Source organism: Eschscholzia californica, unplaced genomic scaffold, assembly GCF_041429995.1.
Source record: "Eschscholzia californica isolate CP2 unplaced genomic scaffold, dmEscCali1.0.p SCAF_1, whole genome shotgun sequence".
Lineage (NCBI taxonomy): Eukaryota > Viridiplantae > Streptophyta > Magnoliopsida > Ranunculales > Papaveraceae > Eschscholzia > Eschscholzia californica.
Genome location: NW_028238198.1, coordinates 28,738,903 through 28,764,139, shown reverse-complemented (window position 1 = coordinate 28,764,139; position 25,237 = coordinate 28,738,903). Strand labels below are relative to the sequence as shown.

Below are 25,237 nucleotides of genomic sequence, written 5' to 3'. Positions count from 1 at the left end.
AATACTTAATGGGAAGTTTTGTAGGCCCCCATTCTTGTTAAAAGGGTCTCTTACAAATCGGTACGAGTACACCGGATTCGAAAAAACAGGCTACTGGAGTGAAATGTCGGTGGGCTTGTACCGAAAGGTCTCTTGTGAATTCGGTGGGGTCGTACCGAATGGTCTCTTGTGGATTCGGTGGTCTCGTACCGAATTCACAAAGAAAGGTCTTTTAACAAGAATGGAGGCCCATATAAAACTTCTCATACTTAATTACTAGGTATGGACGATTAAAATTATGTAATATAATAATCCAACTTATAGATAAGACTGATACGTGGTGTACACACCCAGTGCAATAATAGAGGGAATTTGTAGAAGCAATGGTGATATCCAACACAATTCTAAGGGTGGTAGAATCTCGATCGGTTTTGATATAGAAGCAGAAACAATAATCTCGATTGGTTTAGATGTACAATCAGAACTTATATAGAGTGTTAGTCCTTTCAACAACAAAAAAAAAAAGTAAAAAAACGAGTGTTAGTCATTTTTTTTTTTTTTTTTTTTGTTGAAAGAGTGTTAGTCATTGTTTCTCTGAATTCTGTCTTTTTTTCCCTGTCTTAGAAGAACGTGGCTCAAATCGGGTGAGAGGATCCGGCGGGATACCCCACAAGCACTATTCCCTGATGGCCAAGGCGAATAGGCATCAAGTTCTGTGGGCCTATGGCTATTAGAGGGTTGTTGGCCATGTTATAATTGAGGGTATGTCGGATAGGATGGATATTCTCCAGGGAAAGTTTATATATACACTCACAAGTTTTACTTGTAACATACTCACAATGACATTTATATTGACTTGGTCATTGTATCTTGACCGAGTTGAATCTTACTCACACTCACCGCTAAGTCAATTATGGTCAAGCTGATGAACAAGTTCTCAAGATATTCCACCACTCCCAGTGGAACGCCCCCGATCAGTGCAATGGGATGTGTCTATTTATCTATCTCTTGACTCCTCTAGGGATCCTCCATCAACCAGGCTCTTTACCCTACCACTTGAGGTTTTTTTGTAGGTGAAAACATTATGAAATCAAACTATTATTTACCTCTAAGATCATATTCTAATTATTAGAGCTTTGCATTGGTATTCTAATGGTGAGATTCATGAAAAAAAATGAGAAAGTTCAAATTATTATTCGGCTCCAAACAAAACTACAAAGACAAAACGATCATCCATTAGAATGGTATAGAAACATCTCATTGATGATGCACAAAATGTCCAGCCGTTGACTAACGTCTGAAGAGTCAAGATCAGACCTTAAGTCTACCGGGTCAACCCGGCTTAAGGTAGCAGGACAGCTGAGCCCCTGATGGTCCACCGAATATTCCCCTAACTGGGAGATCGGTCAGAAGAAACCAGCCCTGCAAAACGCCTTTGGCATGGACATATCAGTCCTGGGGTCTTCAAAGGAGTAAGGGGAGTCTGTACAAGTTCGGCCAGTGTCTTACGCCCAGAACTGGGGAGGCAGCAGCGTCAAGCGACCTACTAACTTAATCCCGAAACTTCCAGAAAGATCTCAGTCGGCTACACATCTCGAAGTGTTTAAGCCAGTTTGGACTCCACGTATCTAAAGGAGGAAACTTCTACTTTAGAGTCTATTACATCGGCAAGATATCTACGAAGAATCCTTGAACTTAGGAACTTCCACTTATCAAAGATCTGAGATAGACTCTAAGAGAAACCCGAGATACTCAAAGAGGAAACTTCTCTTTCGATTTGACGGCAACCGGTTCACCACCGCCACTAATCACAGTCGGTCTAATATCGCCTATAAAAGGACCCCCACGTCGTCCTTCACAAGACACGATCTCTTTACCCCAAAAAGATCACAAGAAACTCAGAGTTCTCATAACTCGCTCCCCAAAATGATCATTCAATATTCATTTTTTTACTGCAAAGAGCACCCTGACTGGCTTGAGCGTCGGAGCGGTTTTCGAACCCTTTGCAGGTTTCCCCCCTCAGGAACAAACGAACAGGAGCAAGAGTAAGGAGCTGGAGCAAGGAGCAAGAGCGAGGACTAGAATAAAGAGAAGCAGAGCTGGAAGCAAGAACACTAGGTTGAATACCACCCAACATAACAGCATAATCATACATAACGGAGGTTGTCATGCATCAACTCCCTTTTTCATGCTGATCTAACGGAATGCCAATTTTTGACATCAGCACTCATAAATCTTTCGTTTTAAAAAAAAATTAACGAAAGTGGTGTTATTCTTGAAAAGCAAAAAACTTCATATAGGTAAGCTACTGAAAATATCAGTCTCATAGTGTGCATTATAAGTCGACATGAGTTACCAATATATAGAGGAACATATGGTACTCACCACACCAATATAATGCGTAACCGGTCGATATGGATATTGTCGAGATCGTATGTTACACATTGGTGATATCTTTTCGACCCGTTTAGTACACTATTGGTATCATTTATATTAATGGAAAACTTTTCAAAATTGTCAACAAATCTTGCTCTATGTTATCCATCGGTAGGACATTTACCGTAGACATGGCGTTACACATTAATGGTGTCTTTTTTTACCCCTAGTGAACAACATTTGTACTCATTTTATTGACAAAAAGTTCATCAAAATTCTAAGCAAATGTTGTTTTCTGTTATTTAGCGGTAATGCTATCACTGGGGCCAGCCACAAGTTACAAATTGGTGGTGTCTTTCCGACTTTTAGAGTACAATGTTTGGTAGAAGACTCAGTACTCATGAAGATGGTGTAATTTAGGTGTCACTATTTCTAAAAAGTAAAGAAGAGAATGAGTGCCTCTAGCCAACAATGAATAACAGGAGACACAAATGGAGTAAGGCCCGATTATTACTTGTAACTAACACGTTTTGTTAAGTTCAGTTAGAGTCTAGCACACTCTTTCTCTCTCTAATTTTCTCTCACTAAAAAATCTATAAATAGACTTCTAATAATGTAATTTGAGAAAGATTAATAAAGTTTCATTTCTGAATCCTATTTGAGAGAAAACTCTAATTCGTTTGTTTTCTAATATGGTATCAGAGCTTTGTTAGTTCGATCCTTCATCTCTCAGTAAGATCTCTAAAATTCATTAGTGGCTTTTTCATCTTCATCTTCTTCTTTACCACATCTTCATGGCTCTATTACAAATATTGCAAACTTTGTATCAGAAAAGTTAGACGGATCTAACTATCTGATATGGAGAGATCAGCTAAAAACTATTGGGTTATTTCCCTAATGGCCCCCTACTTTGTGACTAGCTTCCCGCCTGGCCCCCAACTTTACGAGAAATACCCATATGGCCCCCTATTTCCGTTAACTTTAACTTTCCGTCATTCTCTCTCCTCCATCTCTTTTTCTCTCTCTGCCATGTCACGCCACATCATCTGTTACGCCACTTCATCACCTTCTCTGGCAAGGTCGCCGGCCGGCCAAATTTCCGGCCAGCGACCTTCAAACTAAAAAAAAAAAAAAAAATTTCTTTTTTTCTTTCTCTCCTCTCTCTATCTGTCTAAGAACTCCGGCGAAGGAATCCTTCGCCGGAGTAGATCTGTTCTCCAAACAGACGAACTCCGGCGAAGGGTTCCTTCGCCGGAGTTCTTAGAGAGAGAGAGAGGAGAGAAAGAAAAAAAAAAAAATTTAGTTTGAAGGTCGCCGGCCGGAAATTTGGCCGGCCGGCGACTTTGCCGGAGAAGGTGATGAAGTGGCGTAACAGATGATGTGGCGTGACATGGTAGAGAGAGAAAAATAGATGGAGGAGAGAGAGTGACGGAAAGTTAAAGTTAACGGAAATAGGGGGCCATATGGGTATTTCTCGTAAAGTAGGGGGCCAGGCGGGAAGCTGGTCACAAAGTAGGGGGCCATTAGGGAAATAACCCAAAACTATTTTAATTAGTTCTGATCTTCTCGGTTTTGTCGATGGATCAATTAGCTCACCTTCTGAAACAATTCTAGTTGAAGATAGGGAAATACCTAGTCCTGAGTTTATATCATGGAGGAAAATGGATAGTTTTGTCAAATCATAATTGAAATCGACTTTTAGCAGAACTATCTCATCTGATGTTCTTGGATTATCAACTACAAGAGATATATGGATTTTTCTTGGTAAAAATCATGTTGAATAATATGAATACAAAATCGATGCTCTTCGACATCAACTTCAGAATGTGAGGAAAGGAGAATCTACTGTAAGTGATTATCTAAGAAAGATTGAATCAATTTCTAATGCATTAATAGCTGTGAATGATAGAACTTCAGATAAAGAGCTTTGTAGAATTGCTCTTCAAGGATTAGGTAAAGCATATGATCCTTTCATAATTGCAATTCGAAATAGAGAAACCATAATAACGTTTTCAGAATTAATGTTGAGATACGTGTGTAAACACGTGATATAAGAGACGAATCGAGATGAGGAAATCCGACGATCAAGACTATTCTAAGATATTTGAAGATATGTGAAGATCAAGAATATTCAGTTTCATATATTTAGAATATTTCTTGTAATATATCTATTATTATTATTAGATATATTTTATATTGTTTCTTAGTTTAGTTAGGAGAAACTAGGAAACCCTGACCCTAATTTCTCTATAAATAAGAAAGGGTTCTTAGGATTAAATCATTCGATTACTAATCAATCATTGTAACGAATCACCACAATTGTGGTTAAATAAAGTATGTAGTCATTCTGGCTTTCTCCGAGGATGTATGCCGTGAATGTCCGACTGAACTTCGTTAAATATGGTGTCCTTTATTTATGTTCATATATCTCCAATTATCACATTACCGTGAATTTCTACATGGTATCAGAGCCAGAGCGATTGTTATTATCTATGAGAAGTCTTCCTCTTCTCCGTGAAGATCGATTCAGACAAGACTAAACCAAAATCAATTTATCCTGGTTTGAATCTCTTGTTATGATTTCTTCATTTGAACTTCTCAAGTCAAAACCCTAGGTTTAAATTCTGATTCTAAAAAAATAAAAATAAAAATAAAAAGAAGAAAAATTCCCCCCTTTCCAACCATTTTCTTTCGTTGTGATTCTACTTTCCAGTTACTTTGTTGATTTGTTCGACTTTTACAAAATTCTCTTGTGTTTATTGTTCTCACTTCCAAACCGAGAACACCGGGTAGAAGATGACATTATGTTATCAGTTATGGCTAATGAGGTTTTCAAGAAGAGTGTGAAAAAGGTTTTGGATGTGATTATTTCACTCTTTTCTTCAAGTCGATCACTTCAAAAGTTTTGTGTTCCGACTTGCGGGAGGGTGTTGAGATACGTGTGTAAACACGTGATATAAGAGACGAATCGAGATGAGGAGATCCGACGATCAAGACTATTCCAAGATATTTGAAGATATGTGAAGATCAAGAATATTCAGTTTCATATATTTAGAATATTTCTTGTAATATATCTAATATTATTATTAGATACATTTTATATTGTTTCTTAGTTTAGTTAGGAGAAACTAGGAAACCCTGACCCTAATTTCTCTATAAATAAGAAAGGATTCTAAGGATTAAATCATTCGATTACTAATCAATCATTGTAACGAATAACCACAATTGTGGTTAATAAAGTATGCAGCCATTCTGGTTTTCTCCGAGGATGTAGGTCGTGAATGTCCGACTGAACCTCGTTAAATATGGTGTCCTTTATTTATGTTCATCTATCTCCAATTATCACATTACGGTGAATTTTTACATTAAGAACAATGATGATACATCATGAGCAATGGCTCAGTATACAAGATATAGAAGAAGAAAGTTCGGTTGCTTTCTTTGTGAAGAGAACTATTCCTAAATCTCAGAATGATGGAGTTATGAACCAAAATTATGATAGTTCTTCTCATTTCAGGAGCAACTCACAACAAAAGATAAATCATACAAACCTCAATAGACAACCAAATCAATAAAAATCAAATAAGAATTATCAACAACAAAGACAATATCAAAGTTAAAATCAATCAGGAAGAACAATCGATTTCGATTTTAATAGCATTCCATGTGGAATCTGCAAAGATGGGGTCATCAAGCCTCAAAATGTCGATTTTGATAACAACCTGATGAGAATTAAAGTGGAAGAAACAACAGTAATTATTACAACAACAACAACAATCACAACAACAACAAAAACTTTACAAATCAAACTAGAAGATTCAATAATGCTCCTACAAGTAATTTTGTTGGATTACACATTCATGAAGAAGGTAGGTGTTCTGAACTCAAGAAAGAAACTATTTTAACAGATGAAGAAGCTTATGAAATGAATTTTGGAGATACTCAAGAGAATTATGATTATGAGGAAGCTCACATGGTTTTCCTAACCTCAAACAATTCTTAAACTATTGAAAGGTGTCATAAGAAAGAATCAAAGACTTGGTTAGCTGACACTGGTGCCTCAAATCATATGACAAATGACTCTCACACAATCATTGAACCTAAAGCATATAAAGGAAGATTCTGTAATGGTTGGAAGTGAGAAGTGCATTCCTATTTTGAGTATTGGATCTGATCAAGTTGAGACTGATTCACATCAGTTTACACTTCAAAATGTTCTATTAGTTCCTCATATCAAGAGAAACTTATTATCTATCTCAAGATTCACAAAGGATAATCACTATATAGTCCAATTCTATCCTTGGGATTAGAAGATTAAAGATATTTGATCTGATCAAATACTAAATGAAGGTCCTATGCAAGATAATCTCTATCCTATTACATTTGATCTTTAACAGAGAAGGCAAGGAACATGAGGTTTTTCACTCCATCACCACCACTGTAGCTTCTTCTAGACTGTGGCATCAAAGGTTATGACACACTTCTTATTCTATCTTAACTCTTTTGCATAGAAATAAACATATAGCTATTAATCATCAAGACCATAGCAGCATATGTCATTACTGTCAACTAGGTAAGAATAAGTGTCTACCTTACTCAAACTCTGAAAGTTTTACGACTTCTCCATTATATCTCATACACTGCGACATATGGGGTCCTGCACCAGTAACTACTAAGAGTGGATTCAGGTATTACATCTTATTTGTTGACGACTTCAGTCGAAATATATGGTTGTATCCTTTGAAGTATAAGGTTAGGACACACTTAAAAACATCTTATTTCTGAAAAGTAAAGAAGAGAAAGAGTGCCTCTAGCCAACAATGAATAACAGTAGACACAAATGGAGCAAGGCCCGGTTATTACTTGTAACTAACATGTTTTGTTAAGTTCAGTTAGAGTCTAACACACTCTTTCTCTCTTTAATTTTCTCTCACTAAAAGTCTATAAATAGACTTCTAACGCTGTAATTTGAGAGAGATTAATAAAGTTTCATTTCAGAATCCTATTCGAGAGAAAACTCTAATTCGTTTGTTTTCTAATAATGTTTGTACCCATCTTACTGGTATAAAATTTTTCTAAATTGTAAACAAATGTTGCTCTATGTTATCTGTTGGTAGGCTTATTACTAAGACCATATTATATCTGTCAATGGTATCTTTTTGACTCGTAGAGCGAGAGTGAGAGAGAGACGAAGAAAGAGATAGAACAACCGATGGAGATGAACAATCTGATTTCAAATTGAAATTTTGGTTAAGTCATTAGACCAAAATGTGTGTATACATAAAAATAAATGTACAAGGGTAAAAATGGGTCTGAGTTGTGGGTGTGAATATCCTGAAGTGTTTAATGGTGAGTGTAAATAACATTTCCCACTTCTTTATATATGAGCTTGTTAGTTCTAGTGCTTACATATTCACGACGCCGTCCACCACCCTAATGGTAGGGCATCCCTCTTACGCCTATGAGGTCCTGGGATTCAATCTCGGTTAAAGCAGTTTATCACCAAGATTTATTACATGTAATTTAGACACTAAATAAAGCAGATGTTGTCGGATTTTAGGTATCTTTGTTTTTAGGCTTTAGGCCTCTTTAATTATTGGTTTAACTCAGGCGGTTGTCGTGCTTATCACATGTTAATGATGTATCATTGTCTTGTAAGGACTAACGTAGATCGTAGTCAATTTCTCAAAAAATATTCACGACGTCATTTGTCACTTAGAAATTTATAAAGGGAGAACACAACTGATTGTCGACTGGAATTCTAGTAATCTAGAGCGTACACTTTTTGGTGTTTGGAATAGTTTTGAGATGGTCGATGTTTTATGAAAACAAAGAAATTTTTCAAAATACCAATTTTGATGTAGATGTTATGCCCAATCGGGGTTAATGTGAACAATATGAGTAATCCAAGACAAGCAATAGGAATAGTAAAGAACAATCAAGAACAGAACACAGAGATTTACGTGGTTCGGTTGGTGAGACCTACTCCACGGCGACAACGGCGCGATGATTTCCACTATGATAAGCAAACAAGTTTACACAAGAGATTCGTGAGATTGTGCCTTACTGATATCTCATTAGGGTTTAGTTTATATAGCCACTAAACCCTAATCCCACCGCCTCACCGACTCTCTACAACCGACTCTCTCTACAACCGACTCTCTCTACAACCGACATTATACACGGATAACACTAATCACCGACATAAGCCTAGCTTCCGCATTCCAGCTCTGTCTCGGAGTCCAGCTCTGCCTCATAGCCCTGCTTTGCATACCAGCTCTGTCTCAGCAATCAGCTCCGCTAACGGGTCCAAAATTCGACTTGTGGACGGGTTGGGGGGTCGTAAACAGGGTTCGATACCAATCCATATTCGAGTCACTTCTAACAGTAGAAACAAAAAAAATTATACGTTAGAGATTTTTTTAGAAAAAATTCTAAAAATCTAAGTGACACTCTAAATTTCGAAGATTGAGTTTTATATTAGAGATGGTCCAAGATGACTCTTCCTTGTGAATCTAAAATGGAGTTAATTGGAATTAGTGAAGCAAATGATTTTCTTTGTAATTATCTATTCCACCCTATTGTTGTTTCTCTATTCTAATCATTTTAGGTAATTTCAACATTTCTAAGCAAGATGTAGTCCAAAACTACTAAGAGCAACTCCAACGTTGCCGGGCTGGGGCTCCCAAATTCAAATTTTGGGAGCCCCAGCCCCTCCTTTCCAACCCGGGAGCCCCGGGGCTGGGCTCCCGGTGGGGCTGGGAGCCCCATGCTCCCGGGCTCCCAAATGGGAGCCCGGGCTGGGGGCTCCCAGCCCCATATTCTATCCGTTGGGAGTCCCCAACGGCTAGTTGGGGACTCCCAACAGTTGAATTGGGGTGGGGGGACCCACCCCATGTTTAATTTTTTTTTTGTTTTTTTTTTTTTTATTATTTTGTTTAATCTTTTTCTGATTTAATTTTTTTGGTGTAATTTTTAAATGTAAATCATTTTTTATTATATTTTTTTTAAATAGAATTTCTTTGATTTTTTCTTAACACACTTCATAGATTGAAAATCAAATACATAATAATCGAAATACATAATCGAAATACATAATCATTTTTTAGAGCCAAAATTTAATGGGTGAAAATTAAAACACAAACCTCACACACTTACACCACACATGTACAAAATTTAGATTTGGGAGCCCAACATTGGAGTTGCTCTAAGCCTCGGGGCTCCCAAAATTCAGGGGCTCCCAAAATTGGGAGCCCGAGCCCCACATTGGAGTTGCTCTAATGATCTAAGATTTCCCATGTATGAAAAAGAAAAAAGAGCAGATCCATAAATGTGAACAACTACAAAAATAGTCTCATGTTCTCACTTACTCCACCACTGTAAATTGAACTTGAGATAAGTCGGTGAGATCATAATGGGGACTAAACAAACGCGTCTTTGTCCCCCCTTCTTCCCCTCCTTGCTTGTCTCTTTCCCTCTATCCCCAATTTCTATTTAAAACTACAAATTACCAAATCATCTCAAATAACACATCCCAATCTTCAAGCTGACACCTGGATTCCACCCTTCCCTCTCTCTATAAAATTAAGAACTCACTCCACTTCCACTCCACCACAGATAGTACCACTTTCTCTCTCTAAACATTAATCAAAATGGTGATGATCATTCTCCCTTTTCTTTTCCTTCTGATTTCTTATTCCTCTGCTTGTGATCGTTGTGTTCATCAAAGCAAGGCTGCTTACTTCTCTTCTTCCTCTCAACTCACTTGTAAGTTAATTATCATCTCTCTAAAGAAAACTTTTCCTTTTGTGTTTTTCTCTTAAAATCATCATTCGTGGTGAATACCCAGATGAGAATTCGATTTAATCAATCAAAAAGGAGACATACCCAGTAGATAATTTTGTGAAATAATTAAAGGGTAGGTTTTGATTTTGTTGATTACTTGATCATAATTGCAGCTGGGGCTTGTGACTATGGTTCCTTGGCTATGGGCTTTAATGCTGGACACCTTGCTGCTGGTGTACCTTCCCTTTTTAGGGATGGAGTTGGCTGTGGAGCTTGCTTTCAGGTGGGTTTTTAATTTTTTGGAGAGAGAAACAAAGAAATACTTTTAACAAATTTTCTTTAGTAATTCAATTTTTTAACAGGGAGATTATGGTTAATTGTTTGAGCAGGTAAGGTGTAAGAATGAAAGCATTTGTAGCAGAGGAGGAACAAAAGTGGTATTGACTGATCTCAATAAAAACAACAGAACTGATTTTGTTCTCAGTAGCAGAGCTTTTAGGGCTATGGCTCTTGATGGAATGTCTCAAAATCTTCTCAAGCTTAGGATTGTTGATATTGAATATAAGAGGTAAATCAAATCTTGCATCATAGTAGTATTAACTGTTTTATGAAAACCTCAATTACTGACCAAACAAAGATAAAAACTGCATCTCTTGAGTAAAACTTGGAGCGACTTGTGTCAATTGTGTAAAATTCGGACTAATAGTATTATCTGTCTTCTGAAAATTTCAATGATTTAAAAATATTATGTCACTAGAGGGAAATGGTTTTTTTTTTATGAGAGAGTGAAATGGTTAATCAAAATGTTTCTATTGTCTAATCAAAATATTTCTATTGTCTTATCGTTACGTCGCTTTTTAGGGTTAATGTGTTCAATGGTGGGACCAAAAATTCTCTTAGAACATAGTATTTTATTAGTAAAGGTTTAGTTACACCAACCCCCAAAATTCGGATATGATAATGCTTATAGATGTAGGTGCTCTTCATTATCACTTGTTCTAAAAAATTCTATAGAAAGCTTATCCATGTCGATTGTGAGTTAAAGAAACTAGGGAGTATTAATTAAAGATCAAATTATGCCTAACATAAGATATATTATAAGTACATTTTATGCATTCAAGATCCGTATTTTTATGCGAAAAGAATTATAGAAGTAATTAATTGATATTATCACACTTAATAAATAATGCAAATCTAATAGTGAGATGTATGTGTAGAATACCATGTGACTACAAGAAGAAGAATTTGTTAGTAAGAGTGGAAGAGACGAGCGAAAGGCCGAACTATTTAGCAATCAAATTTCTATACCAAGGTGGGCAAACTGATATCGTCAGTGTAGACATTGCTAAGGTAATTAAACATTTAATTCAGATTAAACAACCATTGTTTAATTGAATCAATTCTAACACTAAAGTAATGTTTGTTTTTTCGTGAAGAGTTTGTATTGACTTGAGTAAAACTTCAAAAATGTTTGTATTTGTATGACTTGCTGAATAGCTAGTTTGAGTTTATTTTCCGTCCATTTGAGTCAGATAATTTCCATTTAGGTAAGTGAGAGGCCTAAAAAAAAATTCAAATTCTTTTGGGTTGATGATTTGGTGCAGGTTGGGACTTCAGGGTGGAGATTTATGAGTAGGAAGAAAGGGCCAGTATGGGAAACAAACGGGTCAATTCCAAGTGGGGGATTGCAGTTAAGGATGATAGTAACTGGTGGATTTGATGGGAAGATGATTTGGGCACAGAAAGAAGTGATTCCTGCTGATTGGGAAGTTGGGAAAATCTATGATTCTGGTGTTCAAATCACTGATATTGCTCAAGAAGGTTGCTCTACTTGTGATCAGGAGCAACTCTGGAAATGAATAATGGGATTCTGTTTTTCTTTTTTGAACTTGTTTTCTTTTGTTGTAGGAATGTACTGATAAGTTACTCACACTGTAGCTATTTTTGAAGAATGTATTCACTTTTCTAACATTATTATAAATTTCTTCCTTCACCAGTCTCCTTTTGGGTTTCAACTTCTCTTCATATTTATTAATAAAAAGTTTGTTTTAAGTCGATTTTGTGCAAGATGATTGCAAGTGTATGTTAAGTACAAAATTTCAGGTCAAACAAAAATTTCATGTGAGAAGTACTTAAAGTCGTATGATTTCGGATATGACTTAAAATTTGCCTTTCATACTAGTTATGCTTTCTAGATCACTTTAACGACTAAATAGTTATGTTTTCTAGATGACTTTAATAACTAAATTGGTTTGGGAGGAACTGGAAAAAAAATTGGTTATCGAGGGAGGAATTGCTCAAAATTGGTTAGGGACTAAATTGGTCTCAAAATTGGTTAGGGACTAAAATTGGTCTGGGAAGAACTGGAAAGAAATTGGTTAGCGAGGGAGGAATTGCTCAAAATTGGTTAGGGAATGTGTCAGAAAAAAAAAATTGGTTACGTGGAGAGGAAGGTGTTGGAAAAAGGAATTTGGTTACCTCGAAAGGAATTGCTCGGGGAAAAAAAAGAAGATTGTGCAATTTTGATTATGTGCATTAATTGTGACACAATTTGAAATATATTAATGTGATACGAGATTTGTTATGAAGGTTGTTCATTTTCATAATTTCTAGTTAAAATTTGTAAGAATACGTCTGATTTAAAATTATTTTGAGTAATTAACGATCCATTTCTGTCATAGTGATCTTTAGTGTATTTAAAACGTTGGATCTAAAGATTTATTCTTCGCTCCATTTTCTCCCTCCCCCAGCCCTCCGCCTGATGTGGCAACGTCTCACTTGAACGTGGAGCAAATGGAGGGAGGAATAGAATTTTTCAATTTAAAAGTTCACTTCCCAAATGTTACCTAAATGATCAGATCATCTATTAGGCAAAACATGAGGTATAAAGATAGAAGCATATGACAATATGGGGGGCTAAATGAAAATTAACTTAAACAAAGACTGATCTTCTTCGCCTGCGTTTAGGGTTTCAGATCGAAATCAAAAGAGAGAAAATAGAGAGAGAGAGAGAGAAAGAGAAAATGGGAGGAGGAGGACATGGACAGAGCACAACTTACAAAGGCTTCACTATGCATCAGCCAAAGCGATGGCATGTCGTCACCGGAAAGGGCATGTGTGCCCTCATGTGGTAACTTTAGATCCCTCTTTTCCCCACCACACAGAAACCCTAAATTATCTTAATTTTCACATATTTGGGTCTATCAGGTTATTTAGAATCAGGATATTTTTCCAAGATTGACGTTTTTTCATTTTCCTCTCTGCTTTTCTGAGAAATTAATGGCCAATTCATACCCTGACTGTGTTTTGCGATTACCTGCTGGGAATGCGTAGAATGAATAATTATGCCCTAAGTAGACAATTAGTATGTTAAAGATCAAACCTTTTAACCCAATTACTTATCTTTTGAATTGAAATTGATCGAATTTGCACTTCGGTCTCGCCCCAAGGGTCGTGCATCTGCTCCAGGAACCCGGAGGTCACAAATTTGATACTGGTGGAGGTGGACTTCCATGGTTTGTTCATTCTGTGTTAATAAGGGTATAAATAATGGCCTATAGCATATAGGTAGTTTGTCACTTTGTATTGCCTTTAGGGTGTAGGACAGTTTATGCTGAGTTATAAGCATATTCCATCTTTACGACGTATCCTAGCCGAATGATGTATGTTGTATGATTGTCTAATGTACTTAGTGTGATCATGTTGTTTCAGAAAAAAAAAGGTTAAATTTTGTATTCAGGTGTAGAATTTTTGTTGTCATTGTGGCTCGATTCGATAAAGTCCGAATTAAGACTTAGGGTTTGCCTTTTGAGACCTAAAAAGTAGGTTATAAAGTTCCATAAAACTCGGGTTGTTGATAAAGTTAGAATTTTTTTGGAAATGTTTTGGTTAAGATCGGCTTTTCGTTTTGGAGAAGTTCCAACATAGTATTACAGAAAATTGGGTATGAAAAATTGGAACTTGAAACATCTTTTCATCAACAAAATATCTGGGAGAAAACAGTAACCAAGTCATGGAGTTATATGAATGGAACTTCTTTAATGGTAGCAGGTCTCAAAATTAGGGATTAGTTTTAGAATGAACGCGCCTACTTTAACACTTGCATTTGTCGGAACGTTAGGAGCATCCAACTTGCTATTGCTTATTGTAATAGATCCGATTCAGAGTTGGGTGGAGAACCGTCACTTATCTTCATAATGATTGTTTCATTTTCCATTCCTTAAAACTTATTATGAACTTGGGAACATCCTTATAATTCACTGTCGTTGTAGGTTTTGGGTGCTTTACAGGGCTAAGCAAGATGCTCCTGTAGTGTTGGTAAGATTTTACGAGTTCCGTTCTTTGAAATTTGTCGCCTTTACTTTCGGAACAAAAGTTTTATCCTTGACCTATTAATTTGTTAATAGGGCTGGAGACATCCTTGGGAGGGTCACGAAGATCACTCTCACGGGCATGGGAATGAACATGGACATGAGAATGAGGTAACTCATTATAACTTTTGCGTGGTGCTAGATTTTGTTCCATTTATCGATTATATAGGAAAAAAAATTTTACTTAAGCAAAGTGTTAAAGCCTCCTTTCGTCTTAGTAATGGTGTCATTTGGCCTTACCAAAATAGAACAGCCTCTAGCTTTAAATCTTTATTATTTGTCACTCTTTTCCCAAACATTGGATGGATATAATGGAAAAGATCACAGCTGGTGGCAGCAATAATCTTTCTCTAGTGGTTGTGCTAAGAAATATATGCAGCTCTCGAGTTGTAAACTGAAGCAGGAACTAGGATTATCGATGGAAGTACATCTGAGAATCCTTCTTGAGCGTGTACATATACTCTAGGATCTGGTATTTTTGATTGCTCTCTAGTTTTGAACTGAATAGAAAACTAGTAATTTAGAGTGCTCTCTAGTTTTGAACTGAATAGAAAACTAGTAATTTTGAGTGCTCTCTAGTTTTGAACTGAATAGGAAACTAGTAATTTTGAGTGCACCACATATATAAATATATGACGGACGATTCACACGATCATTGTACAAGAACAGAACTTTAAAGATCAATGGGTCCTATTCCTTGATGTGAAAGTTTTTGGTTACCATTCTTGACAAAACTTAGGTCATTTACTTTCTTGTAGTATCTCTTTGTATCTTTTGCTAATCCACCAGACGAGGGAAGTATCTCTTTCTTTTTTTTTAATGCCTTTTTCTTTTTCCAATTTTCAGGCTTCTCACTGAAGTTCCATGAAGAATGCCGAAACTCACCTTTGTCTGGTTTTTCTTTTCCGTAGAAGTTTGATGTTGTGCATAAACAACATATCTGAATAAACAAAAACACAATTTCAAATCTTTTCTGTTTACTTCATTTTTCTTTTAGCAGGTTGATTTAATGCTGACCTTATAAGCATAATGTGGTTATGAAATTCCTATGCTCCAAATTGTTCTTGCACATTTTTTGCAGTATTTCCGATATAGTCTGAAGCTTATGTCACATATATTGTGACCTTAAACTTCCATTTTGAAATTAACTATTCGACAGGACTTCAAGTTTCTGAAGCAAAAACTTTTTGTTTGTAAATAATCTGTATTGATTTTAGAAGTGAAGTAAAATAACCAATTCTGCCAAGTTGTCCGATAATTTGTTAATTAAGCTCGAGTTTGTACATAGTCTACTATATGGGACTATCACACTATTGGCTTTCGAGAAATAAGTAATCCTGATTTTTGGTTTTTATTTGGAGTTTCACTCTCAACCAAATTTAATTGATGGAAGTATATTAGGGAGATTTTAAAAGGCCTCCCCGTTTTTGTTAAAAGGCCTCCCCATGGTTTCGTTGACTTGGTAAAACACGTTTGACTTGGCTTGGTTAAAGGGCCCCCTCTTTGAATGGGTGAAAAAAACCCCCTTTAAGGGTGTATTTCACCCACATCATTTGACCACGCCACATCATCACCTTCTCCGGCAAAGTCGCCGGCCGGCCGAAATTTCCGGCCGGCGACCTTCAAACCAAAAAATTTTTTTTTTTTTTCTTTCTCTCCTCTCTCTCTCTCTAAGAACTCCGGCGAAGGAACCCTTCGCCGGAGTTCGTCTGTTCGTGAGAACAGATCTGTTCTCACGAACAGAACTGTTCGTGAGAACAGTCGTCTGTTCGTGAGAACAGACGAACTCCGGCGAAGGGTTCCTTCGCCGGAGTTCTTAGAGAGAGAGAGAGGAGAGAAAGAAAAAAAAAAAAAAAAAAAATTTGAAGGTCGCCGGCCGGAAGTTTGGCCGGCCGGCGACCCTGCCGGAGAAGATGATGATGTGGCGTGGTCCACATCACCGGTCTTGGGTTAAGTTTGACCTAACGGCGTTAACTTTGCCGTTAGGTCAAATAATGATGAAGGAGGTGCTCTTTTGTAGAGGGGGCCCTATAACCAAATGGGTTATAATGAGAGGCGCTTTTAGCGGGGAGGCCTTTTAACAAAAACGGGGGCCTTTTAATTAGTCCAAAGACATCCAACTTTGTGTGATGTGGGGGACTAGGAGGAGATAGTCTGAGAGAGCATTAAATTGGACTATAGGTGGGTAAGGTGGCTTCAATTGAATGGTGTGAGAGAGAGAGAGGGGATGGTGATGTGATTTAATTAGCCGCCACAATATAAATGTATAAGACGGCCCCTATTTATTTTGTAGCATTTAGCCTTTCACTATCTATCATTTCTAAGGCCATCCATCTTTCTACACCTTTTCTTTTTTGATGAAGACATCTTTCTACACCTTAACCTTATGTTTCATTTATGTGCACCACTATCATAAAAAACTATGTGCAGGAAGATAGCACGTGGGGTGTCCTATATTTCTTTTTGTGCTTTGGGGCCGACCCTCTCTTGGCACTCTTGGCGAACTTTCCGAAATCTACAAAGAAAGCAGTCCGATGTCCACAGACAAGATGTATGAGTGACCTTGGACTGCTCTTATTCGTGGGATGTTAGGAAAGTAAGTGAACCAAGATTAAAAACATGGACGCCTGTAGATTTATGTATGTACGAACATCTCATTTATCATATAGATGACATACTTGTGACATCTTTTTTATCTCTCCGGCCTCTTCCAGACCGAATGTGTGCTGTAAAATTGTTGTTATTCGGATATGAGATTTTATAAGAGCAGTGATTCATTGAGCTCTCGAGCTAATGACCGTAGATATTAGGAGGGTGTGATGGATGTGAGTTGTTGACAGCTTGCATTCACACCTAACATTTATGGGAATTTTAAAAATTATGGAATAAGGTTTGCCAATCAACTTAATTACAAATTGCCATTGTCTTTAAACTCAGCACACACACACGATGTTCTTTCCATCTAATTTAAACAATTAATTGGCACGAGTTCCTAAATCAACCAGTTACTTTTTTTTTTCACTTTTTGCAACATATAAATACTTCTCTATATAAAATTTGGAATTTTTGTTTGATTTAGGGAGCTTCTTTTTCTTCTCATCTATTATTTTAGAGAGTTTCCTTAATAAAAATGTAATACCACATTAAATTGAAATATAATTTTAAACTTTAATCATATAAAAAATTATTTCTTCATCTTCTTTCATTCGGACTTTCAAAGTAATTAACGGATTCGATAAACAAATTTTTTCATCTTGAAGAACATGCTTCCACAAAAAGATACGTTTCTCAACAACAAGGGTGAATCCCAACATATAACTATTGATAGTGATGAAAAAGATGATATTTACAGTGTGCATGAAAGAGACGATGAATGTAAATTAGGAGATAAAATCAACGGAGAACGTGAAGATTTAGAAGGAGATGTACGAGAAAAAGACTATGATGATAGTCAGAATGAGATAAATGAATTTCGGCCATATGTTGGCATGGAAATTAAATCTCCCGATGAAGCTTACAACTTCTACAATCAATACGCATCTAATATGGGGTTTAGTGTTCGAAAGTCTTCGACCTGTAAGTCTAATCTCACCAACAAAATAATAGGTCGAAAATATTGTTGCTCGCTACAAGGATTCTACAATTCCACTACATCTGAAAATTTCAAAGATAGAAAAAAAATTCGTTCGGAGACAAGAACGGATTGCAAAGCAATGATGTGTATAAGAAAGAGAGAAGAAACTAAATGGGTAGTCTCTCAATTTGTAGAAGAGCATAACCACAATCTTGTGAGTCCAAATAAAAGACATAAACTTCGATCACATAGGAAGATAACAGAAAGTCAAGGAGTATTGTTAAATCACATGCGTTCAGCAGGTATGAAAACAAATCTTATGATGAATTATATGGCCCGTGAAGCTGGGGGTAACCGCAATGTTGGATTTACAGAAAGAGATGCGAGAAATTTCTTTAATGCAAAGAGAAAAAAAGAGCATATAAAGAGTGATGCAGAAGCTTTACTTGATTATTTTGAACGTCAACAGAAGGAAAATTCATCATTTTTTTTATTCAATCCAAGTTAATGCAGAAAGTCAAATAACAAATTTTTTTTGGACTGATGCTAGGTCAAGGATGGATTACCATTACTTCGGAGACGTTGTTTGCTTTGATCCTACATATGGAACAAACAGGTATGGCATGCCTTTTGTCCCCATTGTTGGCATAAATCATCATTATCAAACAATATTATTTGGCGGTGCATTACTTTATAATGAATCAGAAGAATCTTTTGTGTGGGTAATGGAAACATGGATGAGATCAATGAATGGTAAACAACCAAAAGTAATTCTTACTGATCAAGAATCTGCTATTGGGGAGCCATTGCGAAGGTATTACCAAGTAGTCGACATCGTTATTGTTTGTGGCACATATATAGAAATGCAATGAAGAATTTAACTCATACTATTAGTCAACACAAGGGGTTTACTCGTGACTTTAATGATTGTTTGTACGGTAACGAGACAATTGAAGAATTTCACTCAAATTGGGAAACAATGTTGAAAAGATACAATTTAGAAAACAATAATTGGTTGACAAGGCTATTTCAAAAAAAAGAAAAATGGGCGTCAGTTTATACAAGGGATATATTTTGTGGAGCTATGTATACAACTCAACGCAGTGAAAGTATCAATTCCTTCTTCGACGGTTACTTGAAAAAGAGTTTGCCTTTAGCTGAATTTATTAAAGAATATGAAAGAACAGTATTAGCTAGAAGAGAAGCAGAAAACGATGAAGACTATGAGACCAATCATAAAATTAGAGTTTTGAGATTTTCAATAGGTATTGAGAAACAAGCAGCAGAAATTTACACAAGAACCATCTTTCAAAAATTTCAAAGTCAACTTTTTGAGGGTATTTCATACCGACATGAATTGGTAAAGAGAGAGGAGACAAAATCTAGTTATCGTGTATGGAGACCAGAACACAAACAAGCAACACGTATGGTCACTTTTGACTCTCTTGACATGACTACAAGTTGTAGTTGTCAACTTTTAGAATTTGCGGGTTATTTGTGTAGACATATTCTTAAGATATTTTTAGTTGAAGATGTTCAGAATATTCCAATTCAGTACATACTAAAGAGGTGGACAAGATATGCAAAATACGGACCGGTGATCGATGAAAAAGGTAAAGAAGTGATAAGTGACTTGAATGAAAGTGTTACAATGAGATATACTAAACTTTGTCAAGAGGCAATTAATATTGCAGCTAAGGGTGCAACATCTATTGAATTATATAATGTGGCAATAAATAGCTTACATAATGCACTAAAAGAAGTCGAAAGTGCAATGAAGAATCAGACGACTATTTTATCTAAAGAAAATATTACTAACAATTCAGCTGAGGAGAAAATGCAATTGTTGGAACCACCTATTGTCAAACACAAAGGCCGGAGGAAAAGAATAAAATCTTGGATTGATCAGTTACCGAAGAAGAATGTTGTTGAAACTACAACAAAAAAATCTAAAGGGGTTGCGAGAAGGTAATGTTAATTTATGGTCCCGGATAAAGTATTTATCTTGTCATAATGTGTTAAAATATTGATAATTTTTATTCGGATTTTTTGTAGCTCACAATGCATGCACACAACAACAAAGAAGATTCCTCATAACACAAAAGGAAGAGAAAAGTCGGCAGTATCACAATACCAAATCAGGTATTAATTAAGATAAGATAGTTTATATTTTATTAGAGTCAATGAAAAAAATTAACTAACTTAAAAATTGTATTTTTTTTTCGTAGTGGTAATGATAAACACATCATTTCTAGCACAAGCAACGATATTTTAATGAGTCAGGTAACAATAATTTTAAGTTACACGTAATTTAAAAGAATTTTTCTAAATTTTACTAACGATCTTCATTACTTGAAGGGTCTCTACATGATTGATGTTTCTTCAATGAATAAGAAGAAAAAAAATGTAACATCCCATGTTTTCGGTTAAAGAAATAAATGACTACGGTTAGAAGAGGGGCTATTTGGCAATTAGAAAAGGTCAAATTGAGGGTCGAATGGTAATTAATGGAGGTTGAATTAGTTGGTATATATATGGAGGGACGTATTTATGAAGTACATGTAAAGGAAGGACTTAAAAGAAATTAAATAATCAACCATCTCATGGAACGACATGTGGCATCCCATTTGCCTTAAAGTGAATCCAAACCGGTTTCTTCCTTTGACCGTGCATGGAGTGGGATGATGTGTTGGTTGGAGAATTAATTTAATTTTCTTTAAATCTTTATGTGGACCCCACTTCACATATTTCATTTAAAACTCAAATTGAGGTTTTCTTTTAATCCATTGTAGAAAATAGCCGACTAGTTAATCTAATGGATTTTGGATCTTGTTGGTTCGATTTCTTCGCGGTAAATGGTCGGAATTCAACAAAACTTGTTCCAGGTAATTCTATTCGACTTGCTCTACATATCTATCCGTTCGGAATTTTCTATTTCGTCCGAATTTGGTGGTTTTATGATAGTTATTTCGATAACTGTATAGTTGTACTAATTTCATTTGGGATCGAAATTTGAAGCTATTTAGACGATTATTATTCGATTTCTTCTAATGGTTTATGTTCAGGATCATGTTTAGAATGTTATGGACTATTTTGGGGTGACCATATATAGACGGGGTGCTGCCGAATTATTTTACGGCTCGAATTTTATATTTGGACTAGTTTTGAGAATGAACTGAAATAAAGATTGTTACCCAAATTTTGTCGTATTTCATATAAATGGACAATTTCGGTTATAGATTTATATTATAAAGTTCATTATATGATTTGTCAGCTTATGAAAACTCTAAAATGAAAAATAGAGTTTTTGGGAAATTGGTTAGTTGGTTTCTATGCATTTCAAGTATTCAATGGATTTGGTTATGAAAGTTAGAGATCGATTCGACAGATACTTGAAGTCTTCCGAATTTAGCGAATTTGCTTTTAAGTTTTCATGGTTTTGTTTTAATGATTCTTTTTATTTACGAAGGTTCTTAGTGTAAGAACCTAATATTTATATTCAGTGTTTTGGTTATTCTTCCTTATCCCAGACTAAGCGAATGAGGAGGAATTAGGTCGTCTGGTAGGCGGGAGGTCTTTGGTGATGCAAGGACTGAGGTAGGGGTTCTGAATCCTTTATCCAGCATGGTTTTATAGATAATGAATATGCTAGATTCTATAGTTATATATGCGCCATTATAACTAGAGTTTAGGTAGCATGAAACTCGATTTATGTGATGAACTGAAATATGCTTGAAATGTTTTGATGCGATATGAGAAATGTTTTCGAATTGATTTTACGATGATTGTGAACTACTGGAAATTTTCTTGTATGTACCCGACTGCGGATTATGTCAACCTACGGGCACGTAGCCATTGAGGGTAGGTGACATGTGGACACGGGTGTGACCCGTGTGAGACCGATGAGGTGGGCGACACTAGTCATGAGACCTGTGGGAGTAGAGTGCTTCACTTGCTGGCCATTGGTGCTCGTGCCTCCAATTCGAGGCTCAGGGACGTACTCCTGACTCTTGGTTGTTCCACTTCCGTGTTTGATAAGATAATGAATTGAATATGAATATTGGTTTTGATATACGAATGAAACTGATTTTGAAAGATCGCATTAGATGCATGACAGGGTACCGAAGAGAATGAGGTTCAGGTCCTTCCATGGGTATTGGGGGACGGCTCTCTTATTCGAACTCGGTGATCAAAAACGTATTTAGATACTTAAGGTATATATGTATCATGAGGTAAACTCTTCAATGATTGCGGAGTCCCTTAGTGGGAGAGGGGCTTACCGGCTAGGGGTAAGTCTCTTTCTCGAGGAGACGTAGTGCATTAGCTAGTGCCATAAATGGGCTGGTACTATCTAACGCACTCTAGGTTCTCCTGAGGTACTCTCCTCTTATTGGGAGCGCACCATGGGTGGGCAGCTAATCACTGCTATTGCTTGCTAGATTAAGGAAAATGGTTTTGTATATAGTATATACGATAACTGGTTTGATAACTCGCTTTGTCATGATGTTTACAACTTATTAAAGGAACTTTTGAAAACGTGATGGGTTTTGGATTGGTCTTCTACCAGAATAACTCGTGTCGGTGAGTATTCTGACCCCCTACCAGTTGTTAGTGTGCAGGTTCTTGGTTGTAGCCTCGAGGCGGAGTGTGTATTCCAGCCGGTGATCTTGTCTGACGAGGCTAGTGGAGTTATGTCGTTTTATATGGTTTTTTTCGTTATTTCCAAGTTATGTATTTATTGCAGAAACCAAACTCTAATATGTATATACGTAAAACTTAGAGTTGTTTATAAGTTGTATTGGTGTTTTATGAGGCGTGTGTATCTTTCGTGGTTCGAGTTTCGACCCGAAACTGAGTTAAGTTTGTTTAGCTTCCGCTTAATAGTTTATTCTTGTTTATGCGAATGTATGGTTTGCATGACAGGTTTTGCAGGTGCGACCGGTTCGATTTACAGAGGAGACTCTGTCGGATTTTTGTCTCGTCTGTGAATTGCCGGGGTGTGGTCGTGTCTATTTTGGGACACGGGGCGTCACAAAAAATCTCTTACCGGACCTCAACGAAGACCTTCCACATGAAATTGAAGACAACACCTCACAGTGGGACATGGATATAATGTCTATTTATTCTGATCGATTGTTAAGTTGTCATAACCAAAATACTAAGGAGATAGGTTTTGTTAGTCAAGATCTCATACTAAAAGATGTGTCCGATGAATGAGTTTTAGAGAGTTTATTGTCTGAGTTAGGTGTAAAAGTTAAACAACATGTGATTGAAAGGTTAGAAGATGTTCCTGGTGATGGTCATTGTGGATACAGATGTTGTGCAGAACTTTTAAGTTTGGACAAAGAAGATGGATGGGTAATTGTTCGTAAAAATATGGTTGAGACATTAAAAGAAAATGAAGTTTTATTTTCTGAGCATTTGGGTGTTGATCGATGCATATACATTAGAAAAGTACTTGACTATTATGAAGAATATTGTGGTAAGGAGAATTGGTTTACTTTACCTGATATGGGTTGCTTATTTGCTACTACTTTCAATTGTGTTTTGTGTGTGCTATCAGAAACTCAAAATATAACGTATCCACCGCTTAAAGGGGGTGTTCCAGAAGAGCCAAAGATTATTGCAATTGTAATATCTGAGAGGAAAAATCACTTTGTCAAGGCAATCCTAAAAGAAAATGCTCCAATTCCACGAGTATATAAAGGTTGGCTTCGATATTGTCTCCCTTGTGCAGTTGAATGGGCATTTTGGGTTAGACCCAAAAGTGAAACATGGAGTTCTTTAGTAGCTAATTAATTTTTCTCAAGAATTTTATTAATACTTTGTTATACTTATTAGTCTAATTTTCTTTTAATTTTAATTTATGATTATATTTAATATTGTTAAATTTTCATGATTTTTTTTTCTAAATTGTTAGATGAAAAGAAAAAGAAGCTCCCTAAATTAAACAAAACTTTCAAATAGTATATAGAGAAGTATTTATATGTTGCAAAAAGTGGAACAAAAAAAAAAGTAACTGGTTGATTTAGGAACTTGTGCCAATTAATTGTTTAAGTTTGATGGAAAGAAAATCGTGTGTGTGCTGAGTTTAAAAATTAATTGTTTAAGTTTGATGGAAAGAAAATCGTGTGTGTGCTAAGTTTATAGACAATGACAATTTGTAATTAAGTTGATTGACAAGCCTTATTCCATAATTTTTAAAATTCCCATAAATGTTAGGTGTGAATGCAAGCTGTCAACAACTCACATCCATCACACCCTCCGAATATCTACGGTCATTAGCTCGAGCTCAATGAATCACTGCTCTTTTATAATAAAAAAAACTTAATCTTAAAATACCAAAGCTATTTCCTATTGTTGTACTTGTGAGATTTATGAGAGTATGATTTGAAGGCATTAAATTCTTATAGTATTATTAAATCTCCCCTTAAAGCTACGAGACAATGGTTTGATATAACTTTGAGAAATTCACACTCTTATTTGAACAAATGAGTTACCTCTATAAGAGCAAGTCCAACCCCAGCCGGGCTGAGGCCATAAATTCAAATTTATGGCCTCAGCCCCCCGCTCCAAGCCCAGCCGCTTGGAGCGGAGGCTGGGGTCGGCCATTCAGTCGCCCCTAACATTAGGGGCGACTGAATGGAGGCCCCAAGTGACCGTTGGGGCCTCCAACGGTCACTTAGGGATCCATTTCATCTCTCACCCTCTTCATCACTTTCTTTCTCTCCATCTCTTGCAACTTCCTCTCCATTTCTATCTCTCTTTCTTTCAAATTTTTTTTTGATCTTTTGATTTGTTCACCCATGGATCCATTAGACATCAACGAATTCGATAACCAAAGTTATATGGAAATGTTGTCTCCTAATTCTACTTACCCGTCGGCTCAATTAGGAGTTGATGATTATGAAGTATGTGAGGATTCTTGTGTGCAAGGAGGGACGTCTTCGACAAAGATAACTAAACGGGAACCGTATAAGCCGGATGAAGATATTTTACTTACTAATTGTTATTTGAAAATAACATTTGATGCGGTTGTCGGAAATAGCCAAAAATATAAAGTATTTTGGCAAAAAATATCGGATGAATATAATGCGAATGCAAAGTTTCAACGCACACTTAGAAGTTGTAAATCTCGTTTCAGTGAGATAAG

The 25,237-nt window shown here is 36.3% G+C and overlaps 2 protein-coding genes, 1 long non-coding RNA gene and 1 pseudogene across 3 annotated transcripts; all 4 read left to right on the top strand.

Annotated features, from left to right (window-relative positions):
* The first annotated feature begins 9,634 nt into the window (after nucleotides 1-9,634).
* LOC147565806 (expansin-like A1) lies at nucleotides 9,635-12,139 on the top strand. The gene is made up of 5 exons (XM_086652293.1): nucleotides 9,635-10,122; nucleotides 10,314-10,423; nucleotides 10,530-10,708; nucleotides 11,358-11,490; nucleotides 11,745-12,139. Exons 1-5 carry the CDS (start codon nucleotides 10,008-10,010, stop codon nucleotides 11,997-11,999), a joined length of 792 nt encoding a protein of 263 aa, XP_086508419.1. The 5' UTR covers nucleotides 9,635-10,007; the 3' UTR covers nucleotides 12,000-12,139.
* Nucleotides 12,140-12,992: 853 nt separating this feature from the next.
* On the top strand, nucleotides 12,993-15,568 carry LOC147565805 (NADH dehydrogenase ubiquinone 1 beta subcomplex subunit). The gene is made up of 4 exons (XM_086652292.1): nucleotides 12,993-13,270; nucleotides 14,412-14,457; nucleotides 14,547-14,621; nucleotides 15,357-15,568. The coding sequence occupies exons 1-4, from the start codon at nucleotides 13,164-13,166 to the stop codon at nucleotides 15,366-15,368; spliced, it is 240 nt and encodes a 79-aa protein (XP_086508418.1). The 5' UTR covers nucleotides 12,993-13,163; the 3' UTR covers nucleotides 15,369-15,568.
* Nucleotides 15,569-17,773: 2,205 nt separating this feature from the next.
* On the top strand, nucleotides 17,774-20,056 carry LOC147565804 (protein FAR1-RELATED SEQUENCE 5 pseudogene; annotated as a pseudogene).
* Nucleotides 20,057-20,877: 821 nt separating this feature from the next.
* On the top strand, nucleotides 20,878-23,116 carry LOC147565803 (uncharacterized). Its single transcript, XR_015230289.1, has 3 exons — nucleotides 20,878-20,969; nucleotides 21,615-21,681; nucleotides 22,690-23,116. It is a non-coding gene; the product is annotated as an uncharacterized LOC147565803 (long non-coding RNA).
* The last annotated feature ends 2,121 nt before the right edge of the window (nucleotides 23,117-25,237 follow it).